Source organism: Herpailurus yagouaroundi, unplaced genomic scaffold, assembly GCF_014898765.1.
Source record: "Herpailurus yagouaroundi ecotype Mexico unplaced genomic scaffold, PumYag 141, whole genome shotgun sequence".
Classification (NCBI taxonomy): domain Eukaryota; kingdom Metazoa; phylum Chordata; class Mammalia; order Carnivora; family Felidae; genus Herpailurus; species Herpailurus yagouaroundi.
The window spans coordinates 42,223,048-42,238,354 of record NW_024412396.1 but is presented as its reverse complement, the minus strand read 5'-3'; the positions used below and the strand labels follow the sequence as shown (position 1 = coordinate 42,238,354).

Here is a 15,307-nt window from a genome sequence, read left to right as displayed (position 1 = left end):
GTGGAGGAAGTCAAGGGGCAACTCTGAGTTCAGTGGTCTGGGAAATTGATTCCTTGTCCTCACTTTGGTTAAGATCTATCATATTCATAGAACTTATCATAAAGATCATGATTCATAGCATAAAACTATCAGTTTTATGAATCAGGACTATAGGAAGAATGTGGCAGATAACAGAAGGCTGAAGAGAAAATATATTGTCTAAGACTTCTTCTTATAAAACATGGATATAAATCCGTTTGCTGTTGATTATAAATTCCTCAAAAACTTACTTAAGTTCATTGTGACAGCACTGATACTGCAACATTTAAAAACCACCATCCCATCCAATCTAGTGAGAGGCTACTGAAGGATACTTTTGACTCAATGGCTATCCATTGTAGTCACCAAAACAGTTGAGAAGGCAGGTTTGATACCATATGCTTACTCAGGCCAAATGACTGTTGGTAGGAACAATATTATTTATTTATTTATTTTTAAGTTTTTATTTAAATCCAAGTTAGTTAACATAGAGTATAGTAATGGCTTCAGGAGAATTCAGGGATTCATCACTTACACATAACATCCAGTGCGCATCCCAACAAGTGCCCTCCTTAATGCCCATCACTCATTTTCCCCTCTCTCCACCCAATACCCCTCCAGCAACCTTCAGTTTGTTCTCTGTATTTAAGAGTCTTTTATGGTTTGCCTCCCTCTCTGTTTTTACCTTATTTTTATTGGTAGGAACAATATTAGATATTAGTTAAGGCTAGGGATTAAGAGGAAGGGTGAAGCATATGAAGATTTGAGTTGTTACAGCATTAAAAAAGAACCTTAAAATGAAGTAAAGCATATGTACAGAAGGCTTCTTGATTATTTAACAGATACTAAATATTTAACATGGTGGATCCCCTCCAACCTATCCCAATATAATTTATTCTCCATATATTCACTATATATTTGAAAGACTAGACAACATTTTGGTACACTATAGATCTCATTTATGCATTATAGTCTTCATTTATGTGAAAGTTTCATGTATAAACTGAAAAGGAGTGAATGATTGAGAGGTGAATATCCCTATGATGAAAGCAAGTACATTAATTACTCTCTAGTTACTCCAGAAGTCATGGTTATGGAGTAGTACAATGAAAATCTCTATGCTTTAAAAATATATAGCTTGTTCAAAGGGGCATTATGTTGTGTATTTGTATTTTTTCATCTAGGGATGCTCATTACCTGCCAAAGCAATGAGTAAGGACAAATATTATGTTATGGTTCTTATGTCATAAAATAAAAATAAGCTTTGTGCAAAGTTACAGAATTTGGAATAAATGCAAGTGTTATGATTACCAGAAATGATTGTCATGATTTAGCAATAAAAAAGATGCAATGCAATTGCTAACAAATTAATTCTTAAGTTGTATTGTGGTTTCATGATATCTATTTTATTACTGAGTATGATAACCCACATCTGTGTCACCTATATTCATTTCTATATGTAAAATATTAAGTTTTAAAAATAACAACTGTGTAACTGTAAAAAGCATTTAACTTGACTAAAATAAAAAAGTTTAGGAGAAGTACTTAAAAATATATATATAAAGTGTTCTTAAGGTCACAGAAAATGTTTCAGTTGAGAGTAAGTGCTCACTTCTTTTAGTACTTAATCATGGAAACTTTGCCACACCCAGGTCAAATAAATAGGGTGTCACTGGTAAATGGGTAGCACTTAAGTCCAAGGGGTGAATTTGATGGTTAGGATTTGGTACAAGTAAATAAACAAAATGTTTTTTGTATAGTTTGAACTATTTAAACTTTTCTTTGTTGGTAATTTCTCAATCACTGTCCTAGAAATTGTCAAGTGCTCCACAGGAGAAAAGAATTTTTTTACTCTAATTTCCATAATTTTGAACTACATATCCTACTATACTAAAAATTATTTCTAATTTTTTCAACATTGGTCCTCTATCAGGATATTGCCATGGTTATTAAAAGAAAGGGGGTGCCTGGATGGCTCATTTGGTTAAGTGTCCCACTCTTGATTTTGGCTCAGGTCATGATCTCATTGTTGTGAGATCCAACAATCTCTCTCCCTCTCTCTCTCTCTCTCTCTCTCTCTCTCCCTGCCCCTCCCCCACTGGCATGCGCTCCTGTGTTCTTTCCCTCATAATAAACATTTGAAGAAAAATTCATTAAAAAAAGAAAGGCAAAATATGCAAGAAATATTTTATAAAAAGAAAAAAATACATGATAAAATAAAGCTTCCAGATGGAATGCAAGAAGAAATAAATAATAAAATTACCAACTATGATATTGACTTTCAAAAATTACTGGTGGCTTGGGGTGTCTGGGTGGCTCAGTCAGTTAAATATCTGACTTTGGCTCTCTTTCTCTCTCTCAAAAATAAATAAACATTAAAAAATTCTAATTTTGTTCCATTTTAATGGAAACATTTTGCCATTGCTTGTATTCTGAATCATAATGTTGTTTTTTTTTTTTTTGGAGTATACCATTTTCTTTTTTTTTTTAATATAATTTATTATCAAATGGCTAACATACAGTGTGTAAAATATGCTCTTGGTTTTGGGGGTAGATTCCCGTGGTTCATCGTTTACACACAACACCCAGTGTTTATCCCAACAAGTTCCTTCCTCAATGCCCATCAGCCATTTTCCCCTCTCCCTCATCCCCCCCATCCACCCTCAGTTTGTTCTCTGTATTTAAGAGTCTCATGGTTTGCCTCCCTCCCTCCCTGTTTGTTAACTATTTTTTCCCCTTCCCCTCCCCCATGGTCTTCTGTTAAGTTTCTCAGGATCCACATATGAGTGAAAACATATGATATCTGTCTTTCTCTGACTGACTTATTTGACTTAGCATAATACTTTCCAGTTCCATCCATGTTGCTGCAAATGGCATGATTTCATTCTTTCTCATTGCCAAGTAGTATTCCATTGTATATATAAACCACATCTTTTTTATCCATTCATCAGTTGATGGACATTTAGGCTCTTTCCATAATTTGGCTATTGTTGAAAGCGCTGCTATAAACACTGGGGTACATGTGCCCCTATGAATCAGCACTCCTGTATCCTTTGTATAAATTCCTAGTAGTGCTATTGCTAGGTTGGAGGGTAGTTAATATTTTTTGAGGAACCTCCACAGTGTTTTCCAGAGTGGCTGCACCACTCATAACTTTACGGTTTTAACATAGACTATGGCACTTCAAAATAGATACTGAATAAAAAGACTAAGTAAATTATGTCAAATAAAGCATACATACTTAAAATGTGAAAGGATAATGAGGTATCCATAAAGAATGGAAAACTAAGAATCATATTTAAAGACTTTATCTTGTTTTAACCTCAGATATATTCAATAGAGCTGCGTAAATTAACTTAAACATCATTAAAACTCCTTCTTACTTTTTTGATTAAATATACATTATTTTCTATCGAAATTGCTAAAATGAGATATATTTATGATATGCTTTATTTTAAAGAAGAGGATACATGTATGGAAATATATGATGGTATGCATAGAGGAAAGTATGAAATAGGAAGATAAGTCTACCTGGTTGCAACATAGGGATAATTAGGCCAATGTTATAGGTCTTATTCCTATGGGAGTTAATTTTACTCAATTATATAACCATAAAATAACTCCCCCAAACAAAGGGGCCTTGTGACTACTGTGATAACAGCCCATGTGTGTTATACCCACAATATTGGAGGAAAATAGTACCTGAAAGCACAAATACAGAGAACAGATGGGTAATATAATCATAATCTTTGGATATGAAAAAGAGCATATTCTCTAGATGTTGTGCTTATGTGTGTATAAACACATATATGCACACACACTTCACAAATACATAGATAAGGCTGTTCATATTTGAGGAATGCAGGGAGAAGTATAAAGGGAATGATGCAATCAGAAGCATAAATAGAAGGATTTAATGAGATGTACACATTTTAGAAGTGTAATGAAGTTTATGGACTAAAGAGTCTAAAAAGATGAGACAAACTGAAAGGAATTATGAATGAATTCAAGCAGCCACATTAATGGAAAAACCTACAGCAAATGCCAACACAGACCAATTCCCAGAAAGATATCTGCAGGTAAACAGGATCATCCTAGGTGAAGACCTTACTAGGTGGAGGTAGAAATGTGGTAGTAATTTGGATAATAAAAATATATCTTTCTCAAACTTTTTAAAATATAACTATCTCAATTCTTTGCTTTAATTTTATAAAGCTCAACCAGAAATTAGCAGAAAAACAGTGAAAACTACTGTTTAATTTTCTTTTTTTAAAATTTTTTTCAACGTTTATTTATTTTGGGGACAGAGAGAGACAGTGCATGAACGGGGGAGGGGCGGAGAGAGAGGGAGACACAGAATCGGAAACAGGCTCCAGGCTCTGAGCCATCAGCCCAGAGCCCGACGCGGGGCTCGAACTCACGGACCGGGAGATCGTGACCTGGCTGAAGTCGGACGCTTAACCGACTGCGCCACCCAGGCGCCCCTGTTTAATTTTCTAATTAGGTAGGAAGCACAGGCCTGAAAGACCTGGGTGAGTGGAAAATATAAAACAAGTTACAACAAAATGCATAGGGATCCAGAGATTGTTAACAGGGATCAACAACTGCAGCTGAACCAAGGAATTCTAGCTTTGACTTCATAATTTACAGTGTGCTTATCAAGGCTATGATTTTAGAATTCCAACATGTAGAAGGAAGGGAAGAAAATCAGTTACTAAATTCCAAATATGACAGCTTAGTGAAAACTAGATGATTTATACATATTCTTTCCTTTAACAGGACATCACAATGACCTTATTGGGTGGATATTATTTCTATTTTTATGTATGAGGGAAATGAGATTCTGAAAGGTTATGTAGCTTGCCCAAGGTCTCTCAGCTACTTAAAAAGCAAAGCAAGTAGAGAGTATGTTTGATGGCAAAGCTACTTGCAGTATATCTTGCTTCCTTTTTCCTTATTTTCTGACAGCCTCTGAACTGTCAGGAGGAATTAATGAATTCCTAGCATGATGTCTGAACCACTTTGGTGAGAACCTCCTACCACTTGGAATTAGGGGCTTCTGAATTTCTTCAAGAGGGCAGTGAATTTCTGCATTAGATCACTGCCTGAAGATATGCAGTTATCTAACTACTATGTTAGAGACAGGGGGCAGTTCCTCTGCTGTGGTCAGCATTATAAAAAAGATACTTTACTGTCTCAAACTAGTTCCAGCAGAAAAGCTTACAGGTTCCTTGACTAGAATTGCTTAAGTCCTTTATGGAAAAACAAAGAACCCAAGTCAGAGATGCTAAAATCTTTGGTAATGTAATTTTAAATAAGAATGCCTAGATAATGTAATCTAAAATAATGCTCCTAAGAAAGCAGAATTCTTTCTCTTGAAAGCTCAAGTTTTTCCATCATTAAGTGAAAGAGATTGGGAATTACAAGGAATGATGCCAGAATATTTAAATCTGCTTTACAGTAAGGGGCTGGTACTGTAGCAAATGTAAAGTTGTAATTTATTCACATCATTCCTTCTATTTTATTAAAAATTTTTTTTCTTAAATGTCTATTTATTTTTGAGAGGGGGGCGCAGAGAGAGAAGGAGCACAGAATCTGGGGCAGAGAGAGAAGGAGCACAGAATCTGGGGCAGGCTCGAGGTTCTGAGCTGTCAGCACAGAGCCTGATGCAGGGCTGGAATTCATGAACTGTGAGATCATGACCTGACCCAAAGTTGGATGCATAACCGACTGAGCCACCCAGGCGCTCCAAACGCCATGCATTTTACAAGCAAAGAGGATGAATCATATGTGATAGTCTTACAAATACTATCATCCATTGTTACACCAGGTATGCCTCTCCCAAGAAACCAAAGGAAGGTATTTATAATCAGTGGAGCACTTGCTCTTTAAAGGCCTTGCTTGCAGATAGGAACTGAAAATAGTAGATATGTTAAAGAATAGGCCACAGACAACAGAAAATTCATCTGTAGTCCATAAAGATTAAAACAAATGAACAATACTTTGCACATAAATGCACATGTAGGCACTTGTTTTAGAAGAATAATTTTCATATTGATTTGAGATGTAGTATGCTATAGTGGAACGAACAGCAGACTACGAGTCAAGAATCCTAGGTTACCCTAGGTTTCAAACATAACTATGTGTCCAACTTTAAGAACATTATTATACTTCTTTGGTCTTAATTTCCCTTATCTTTAAAGTAAGAGAGACTACTTGATTTCCAAATTACCTTCTTTCTATAACATTATAAGTATTTCATGTATTATACTCTAAAATTCCTTCATAGAGTTACCCTATGTCTTTGACCTTGACAGCAATCACTTCCAGCATTTCTGTATATGATTTATCCTTAGTTTTCTGGAATTATTGTTGAATCTTCTCAGACATAAAAAAAATTTTTTTAGAGATGTTACAGTTTCAAATTGCTTCACAGATTCAACGGTTCTGAACATTTCTTAGGAATCATGGGCTCTCCTCTATGGGCTTCTATAATTGTAGGTGTCGGATAATTTTCACAGGCAAAATATTCAGGATTTCAGAGAATTGTGGAGGCCTTTCAGTCTCCCCTGCCCTAGTCCCCATACTTTTCCTACTCAGTGATCAGTGGATGAAATTCAATAGTTAGAGGTGCATCTACCTGAAATAAAAATGAACTATGAAGGTTCTGGATAGAAGATCAAATCAGCTACAACATTCCCTTAGGTTCAAACCTAATCCAGAGCAAGGCCCTAACTCTTTTCACATCTGTAACACTGAAAGAGATGAGGAAGCTGCAGAAGGAAAGTTTAAGCTAGCAGAGGTCAGCTAATGAGGTTTAAAGAAAGAAGCCATCTCTACAACATGAAAGTGCAAGGTAAGGCAGCAAGTGCTGATGTAGAAGCTGCAGCAAGTTCTCCAGAAGACCTAGCTAAGATAATTCATGAAGGTGGCTGCACCTAACAACATATTTTCAATGTAGACTAAACAGCCTTCTATTGGAAGGAGATGCCATCTAGGACTTTCATAGTTAGAGAGGAGAGAGGTCAATGTCTGGCTTCAAAGTTTCAAAGGACAGGTCGACTCTTTTGTTAGGGAATAATGCAGCTGGTGACTTTAAGTTGAGGTCAATGCTCAGTAAGCATTAAAAAAATCCTAGGTCCGTTAAGAATTATGCTAAATCTACACTGCCTGTGCTCTATTAATGGAACAACAAAGCCTGGATGACAGCACAGTGGTTTATAACATGGCATAATATGAATATTTTAAGCCCATTGTTATGAGCTACTGCTCAGAAAAAAAAGATTCCTTTCAAATATTACTGCTCACTGACAATGTACCTGGTCACCCAAGAGCTCTTATGGAGATGTATAATGAGATTAATGTTGTTTTAGGGACTGCTAACACAACATCCATTCTTCAGCCCATGGATCAAGGAGTAATTTTGATGTTCAAGTCTTATTATTTAAGAAATACATTTCATAAGGCTATAGCTGCCATAGATAATGATTCCTCTGATGGATCTGGGCAAAGTTAATTGAAAACCTTCTGGAAAGGATTTGTCATTCTTAATACCATTAATAACATTTGTGATTCATGGGAAAAGGTCAAAGTATTAACATTAACAGGAGTTTGGAAGAAGTTGATTCCAAACCTCACGGATAACTTTGAGGGGTTTGAGACTTCAGTGGAAAAAGTAACTGCAGATGTGGTGGAAATAGCAGAACTAGAATCAGAAGGGGAATCTGGAAATGAGACTGATTTGCTGAGATCTTAAGATAAAACTGTAACTGATGAGGAATGCTTCTTATGCATGAGCAAAGAAAGTGCTTTTTTGAGATGGAGTCTACTCCTGGTGAAGATGCTGTGAATGTTGCTGAAATGACAATAAAAGATTTAGAATATTACCTAAACTTAGTTGATAAAGCAGTGCAGCATTTGAGAGGATTGACTCCAGTTTTGAAAGAAATTCTACTGTGGGAAAAATGCTATCAAAGAGCATCATATGCTACAGCCAAATTGTTCATGAAAGGAAGAATCCATTGATGCAAAAAACTTCATTGTTGTCTTATTTTAAGAAATTGCCACAGCCACCATAACCTTCAGCAACCACCATCTTGATCAGTCAGTAGCCATCAACATCAAGATGAGACCCTCTACCAGCAAAAAGATTATGACTTGCTGAAAGCTCAGATGATGATTAGCATACTTCAGCAGTATTTTTTTTAAATTGAGAGAGAGAGAAAGTTGATTTTAAATTGAGAGAGAGAGAACATGAGCAGGGGAGAGGGGCAGAAGGAGAAACGGGCAGAGAGAGAGATAGAGACAGAGATAGAGATAGATAGAGAGAGAGAATCTTATGTGGGGTTCAGTCCCATGACCCTAGGATCATGACATGAACAGAATCAAGAGTTGGACACTCAAAGGACTGAGACATCCAGGCACCCCAGCAGTATTAAAAAAATTTTTTTAATGTTTATTTATTTATGAGAGAGAGACAGAGCGTGAGCAGGGGAGGGGAAGAGAGTGAGAGAGAGAGAGAGAGAGAGATACAGAATCTGAAGCAGGCTTCAGGCTCTGAGCTGTCAGCACAGAACCCAATGTGGGGCTTGAAGTTGTGAACTGCGAGATCATGACCCGAGATGAAGTCAAATGCTTAATCAACTGAGCCACCCAGGTGCCCCCCAAGCAGTATTTTTTATTTAAGGTATGCACATTCCTCCAAAATGCATGAAATACCTAAATGTGAGATGGGAAACAATCAAAATCCTAGAGGAGAACACAGACAACAACCTCTTTGACATTGGCTGTAACAACTTCTTACTAGACATGTTTCTGGAGGCAAGGGAAACAAAAGCAAACATGAACTATTGGGACTTCATCAAGATAAAAAGTTTTGCACAGCGAAGGAAATAATCAACAAAACTAAAAGGCAACCAACTGAATGGGAGAAGATATTTGCAAATGATAGATCTGATGAAGGGTAACTATCAGTATTTATAAAGAACTTATCAAACTGAACACCCAAGAAACAAATAATCCAGTTAAGAAATGGGAAGAAGATATGAATAGACATTTTTCCAAAGAAGACATACCAATGGCTAACGGACACATGAAAAAATGCTCAACAACACATCATCAGGGAAATACAAATCAAGACCATGATAAGATACCAACTCACACCTGTCAGAATGTCTAAAATTAACAACACAGGAAACAACAGATGTTGGCAAGGATGTGGAGGAAGGGGAACCCTCTTACACTGTTGGTAGGAATGCAAAGTGATGCAACCACTTTGGAAAATAGCATGGAGGTTCCTCAAAAAGTTAAAAATAGGGGGCGCCTGGGTGGCTCAGTTGGTTAAGTTTCCAACTCTTGATTTCGGCTCAGGTCATGATCTTATGGTTCATGGGTTCAAGCCCTGTGTTGCGCTTTGTGCTGAGAGTGCGGAGCCTGCTTGGAATCTTCTCTCTTCTTCTCTCTCTGCCCCTTCCCTGCTCATGCTCTCTATCACAATAAATAAATAAACTTCAAAAAAAGGTCAAAAATAGAACTACCCAATGACACAGAAATTGCACTACTAGGTATTTACCCAAAGGATATAAATATACTGATTCGAAGGAGCACATGTACCCTGATGTTTATAGCAGCATTATCAATAATAGCCAAATTGTGGAAACACACACACAGAGGAATATTACTTAGCCATCAAAAAGAATGAAATCTTGCCATTTGCAATGATGTGCATGGAGATACAATGTGTTATGTTAAGTGAAATAAGTAAGTCAGAAAATGACAAATACCATATGATTTCATTCATATGTGGAATTTAAAAAACAAAATAGATGAACATAGGGCAGTGGGAAAAGAGAGAGGGAGGCAAACCATAAAAGACTCTTAACTACAGATAAGAAATTGAGGGTTTCTTGAGGGAAGGTGGGCGGGGGTATGGGCTAGATGGGTGATGGATATCAAGGAGGGCACTGGTTGAGATGAGCACTGAGTATTATATGTAAGCGACAAATCACCAAACTGTACTCCTGAAACAAATATTATACTATATGTTAACTAAATTTTAAATAAAAACTTAAAAAAATGCAAGTACATTTGACATGCTATTGCACATTTAATAGAATTCATATAGCGTAGACAATTTTTTATATACAATGGAAAATTGAAAAATTCATTTTAATTTCTTGCTTTATTACAATATTCACTTTATTTTGTAGTGGTCTGGAACACCTGCAATATCTCTGAGGTATGTATGTACTTTAGCATCAAATTGGAGAATGGATTGGAAGGATGCTAACTGGGTTAGGTGAGTCAATTACAATAACCTTGGATGTTAATAATAAAGACCTAATCTAAATCAACAGCAGTGGGGATGGAGAACAAGGGATGGATTCCAGAGGATGTAGAAGAAACATGTGGGGGTAAAGAAAATAAGTTTAGTATTGGTCATATTATATTTATGAGCAGCAGGTATTCATTTGATGTACGAGTCTGGAGTTCAGGCAAGCTCTGGGAAGTGATCTAGACCTAGAAATCACATAATATGTGACACTCATTGGGTTATCCTAGGTAAATGTGTAAGATCTGAAAAGGGTCAAAGACAAAAACTCTAAAGAACGTTTATATTTAAGGAATTGAAAAGGGAAGGCAAGCATGTAAGAGCCAATAAAAGAGACAAGTACCACATTATTTATCTGTCTCTCTCCTATACTACAGTGAGATCCATGGGGCAGGAGTTTTGTTTTATTTATCTTTGTATATCCAGGACCTAACATAGTACCTGACATTTAGCAGATGTTTAGTAAATATATGTTGAACAAACTGAATATGTTTCTATATATAGTATTGTTGTTTAAACACCTAACTAAAATGCCTAGGAGGTTTAATTACAATGCTCTTTTGCATTAAAAATTGAGTTTGATCCAACTCAAAGGTTGAATGCAAACCTCACTATTATTTTTTATCATCATGGTTGGAAACACTTGACAAGGAAGTTAACCATCCATGAAGAGTCTGCTTCCTTATGAGTGACAACTGATTTAATGTATAAATGAAGAGGAAACAAGCATATGAAGGGAAAGAGAATCCATGCAACAGCATTTTTTTTTCCTAAAAGAAAAATAAAAATGGGTCATTTTCAGTTCTGTTTTCTTCTTAGAATGATTAGAATTTGTTTAAATGTAACTTGGCATACACAGTGAGATTATCCTAAGGAGTGATGTTAAGGGAAACTCTCCTAAAATTATAACAAGCCAGTGATGGTTAACTTATTTTTATAATAGGTAAAGTATTAAACTTTTTTTCCAGCTTAAGTTTATATTTACATTTTCTGAAAATGTCTTGATGTTGATATAAAAATATCTGAATATTTTGCTTTTAATAATATAAAGAAACCTATTTCACTAAAATTGATTTCTGAAATCATAGAGCTAGTTGTTAATTTTGCACTCTAGACAGTTTTTAAGTCTTTACTTCCTTTAATGAGTAAAACAGAAATAAAAGAAAAGGTCTCAGCCTGATGATATACACATATTTAAAAGAACGAAAGTCAAAGATTATAACTATATAAAAACAACTTTTGTTGAAGTAGGGTCAAGGACCAAGGAGACAGAATTGGGCACTTAGTATTTCACTAGTTTTAAGCCTTTTTCCTCAAGTTTTTATTTAAATTCTAGTTAAAATATACGGTAAAATTGGTTTCAAGTGTAGAATTCAGTGATTTATCACTTACATATAACACCCAATGCTCATCACAAGTGCCTTCCCTAATATCCCTCACCCATTTGGCCCATTCCTCCATCCACCTCTTTCCATCAACTCTCAGTTTGTTCTCTATAGTTAAGAGTCTCTTATGGTTTGCCTCCTTATCTCTCTTTCTCTCTCTCTTTTCCTTCCCCTATGTTCACCTGTTTCGTTTCTTATCTGGTTGGCTCAGTTGAAAGAGTATGTGACTCTTGATCTCAGGGTCATGAGTTTGAGCCCCAAGTGTGGTATAGAGATTACTGAAAAAAAACCAAACCTGACTGTTCTTTTTATTAAATTTTTTTAATGTTTATTTATTTTTGAGAGAGAAAGTGAGACAGATCATGAGCGGGGGAGGGCCAGAGACAGAGGGAAACACAGGATCTGAAGCAGGCTCCAGGCTCTGAGCTGTCAGCACAGAGCCTGATGTGGGGCTCGAACCACAAACCGTGAAATCATGACCTGAGCCGAAGTCAGACGCTTAACCGATTGAGCCACCCAGGCGCCCTGAAAAGCTGACTGTTTTTAAAAAAAGTTTTATTTATTGAAGTACTGTATACCCCACATGGGGTTTGAACTAATGACCCCGGGATCAAGAGTCACATGCTCTCCCAAGTGAGGTAGGTGCTCCACAGACCTTTTAATTTAAACAGAATTTTTAATGTTTTCTATCATTTTTTATATTTTAATACTGAAAGAAGAGCACTATCATGTAGTAAAAAGATGAATTTAAGTCTTGAACTTTAGTCCTATTCCTTTTCTGCTGGTCTGAATCTGAGTGTCCTTGCAGAAAAATTATGGTGTTTGTATAGATGCTCTCTAATGTTCATTGAAGTTTGAATATTTTATGATCTATGAATGAAGTCCTTTATTTGTAAAATCAATCCTTTTGTGTTTATCTGCATAACAAAAACAATTAAGAAACTGTATTTTATTCAAATTGCACTAAAACTTCTATCTGAATATTTAGAAAGGGAAATGGTTGATTAAAAACTGAAAACACTGGGGAATACTACCTTTTCGTTGTCTTTTCACAGGCTGGTCTCTATGTGCTATTAAACTAAGAGCTTATATGCTCTCATTGAAAATGAGAAGATGGATGAAGCAGAAAAACTGAGGTCAGACTGGTTGTTCAGTGATCCATGAATGAATTAATATATTTTTTATATTTTACATTTAAAAAGATGTTTTCCACAAAAGAAAACACGGTTAGGAGACACATTTATTATCTCTCATTTCTGACAGAAGGACATCAGGCAGACTCAGAGTTAACTATTTTCCTCACTCAGTGCTGATAACTGTTTCTTTAATTTAGAGTATTGGTATTTTGACAAACAGGGTAAACATAGTTGATTGTTTTCCTTCTTTTTTAATGAAAAGGAAGTTTTATGGGTGGTTTACTCTGTATACCATTAATATTGATCTTAGAGTTGACGAGAAATACGAAGCAAAAAAGCAAAAAGAATGATGATAGTAATTGTGATAATGGTTAATAACCTTTCTCTTTCAGGAAAACCATGAATTAACATTATATGAATCTTACTTGGAAAAAATGAAAAGAAAAGGCAATGGGCGAATGTAACAGTACCTCGGTAGTTGATGATTTCTGTCCCAAGCACCGGAGTCATCTCCAGGACTGTGATGAAGGCTTTGTCCATAGATGTTAGAGGAAAAGGAGACATGCGGTGTCTTCTAGCCACCTTGGTGATATCGACAGCACTGTGACCTAAACAGGAAGATAATTAACTAAGACTATGATGCTGAAACACTGATTAAAAAGTGGAAATGTCTTATAAGTATCATCAGTTCTCATTTTCATGTCTGTAAATGAAGATTACAAGGTGAGAAATTTTCTCCTGCTTCCAAAATATAGCCTGCTTTGGTGGAACATTAAATCAAGTCAGCAATGTTACATTATTTGTCAAAACTTGGTGAAATTTAATGACGTTACTGCATAATCCTTTTGAGTGCTTACTATGCATTGTGGCACTGTTCTAATTAATCTTCACAACAATCTTATGGGGAGCCATTATTATCTTTATTTACAGATGAGGATAAAGAGGTTTACATATCTTGGCCTAAATCACAGACCTAGCAACAAGCAGAGCCAGAATTCAAACCCAGGAAGTCTGGCTTCAGAGTCTATGTCCTTAACCACACACCAAACACTGAATTAATTAATGAGCTAGTTAGTAAAATGAAATACTCAAACTCAAATTTATTTAGGATTTCATAGGAAATTTTCTATTTTCAGAAAAGTCACAGAAAAAGATTATTTTTTAGGTACTCACTCCTTATTCACTCCCCTTCATGGCATTAATATCACCTACACACTAAAACTCCTCATTTATATCTCCAATCCTAACCTCTACCTTCAACTCTAGATTTATATGTCATCCAAACAGCTGGTGGATAAGAGTGTAAATCATCCAACATGCACTTGGATGTGTAACAGGCAATTCAAAGCTAACATGTCCAAAATGAAACTCTTGATTACCCACCCTTCTATTTTATCCTTACAATGTCTTATTCTCTTGCTACTTCCATCTCAGAAAATAGCAACTCCATTCTTCCAGTTACTAATCCCAAACCTTTTCATCAGAACCAAATCTAAACTACTGTTGAAATATATCTAGAATCTGACCATTACTTACCATCGCCATAATTACTACAATAGTTGAAACCATCACTTATTTCCTGGGAAATTGAATAGCCCCCTAACTGGCCTCCCTGCTTCTATCCTTGTTCCACTACAATGTATTCTCCACACAGTAGTTATAGTGATCCTTTTACATTTTAAATTGGATGGTGCTAATCTCTGCTCATAACCCTCCAACGACTTTCCATTTCACTCAGAATAAAATCTTTGCTATGGCCTATGGAGCCCAACATATTATGGCCTCCACTGTCTTCAACTCCTGTCATTTCTTCTCTTGATCACTGTGCTGTAGCCATAGTGATTCCTTGCTTGTTCTTGAGAATGTAAAATACATCTTTCCTCAGGGTCTTTGCACTTGCTGTTTTGTCTACTTGGACATTCTTCCGCAGATATTATGGCTCCATCCATCCTTTGTTTATTTCAGGTCATCAGAGAGGCCTTTGTGAAATGCCCTATATAGAATATTACCTACCATCACTTTCTATTCTTTTTACCCCACTTTACTTTTCCTCGTGTGTGTGTATATATACACACATATATATATTCATATCCACATATCTATAATTTGTATCATATATACACTTATATTTATTTTTTTATAGCTTTATCTATGTAGAACGTAAGCTCCATTGCCTTTTTTGTTAACTGTTGTTATCTCCAATATCTAGAAGAGTATTTGGGACATACTCAGCAATAAAAATAAATATTTGTTAAATCAATGAATCATTTAATGACAAAAAGGGACTTCTTAGATCACTATATCTTCATGCGTAAATAGCTTGGCCTTTCTTTAGAACCCTAATGGTATATAGCCCAGATGGTAAACAGAAAAGGAGTAGCTACAAACACAGTTGCTTGGCTATCCTGTCTGCTGTCTACAACTCCATTCTTCCTTAG

At 35.8% G+C, this 15,307-nt stretch overlaps 1 protein-coding gene across 18 annotated transcripts in view; it reads right to left on the bottom strand.

The window, feature by feature from the left end:
• Positions 1 to 15,307, bottom strand: part of GPHN (gephyrin) — a 645,091-nt gene that overhangs the window by 99,917 nt on the left and 529,867 nt on the right. For all 18 annotated transcript variants that reach the window (XM_040477426.1, XM_040477422.1, XM_040477423.1 and 15 more), the window contains one exon: positions 13,340 to 13,477. In XM_040477426.1, the coding sequence (XP_040333360.1) occupies positions 13,340 to 13,477 (138 nt within the window). The remainder of the gene's footprint in view (positions 1 to 13,339; positions 13,478 to 15,307) is intronic.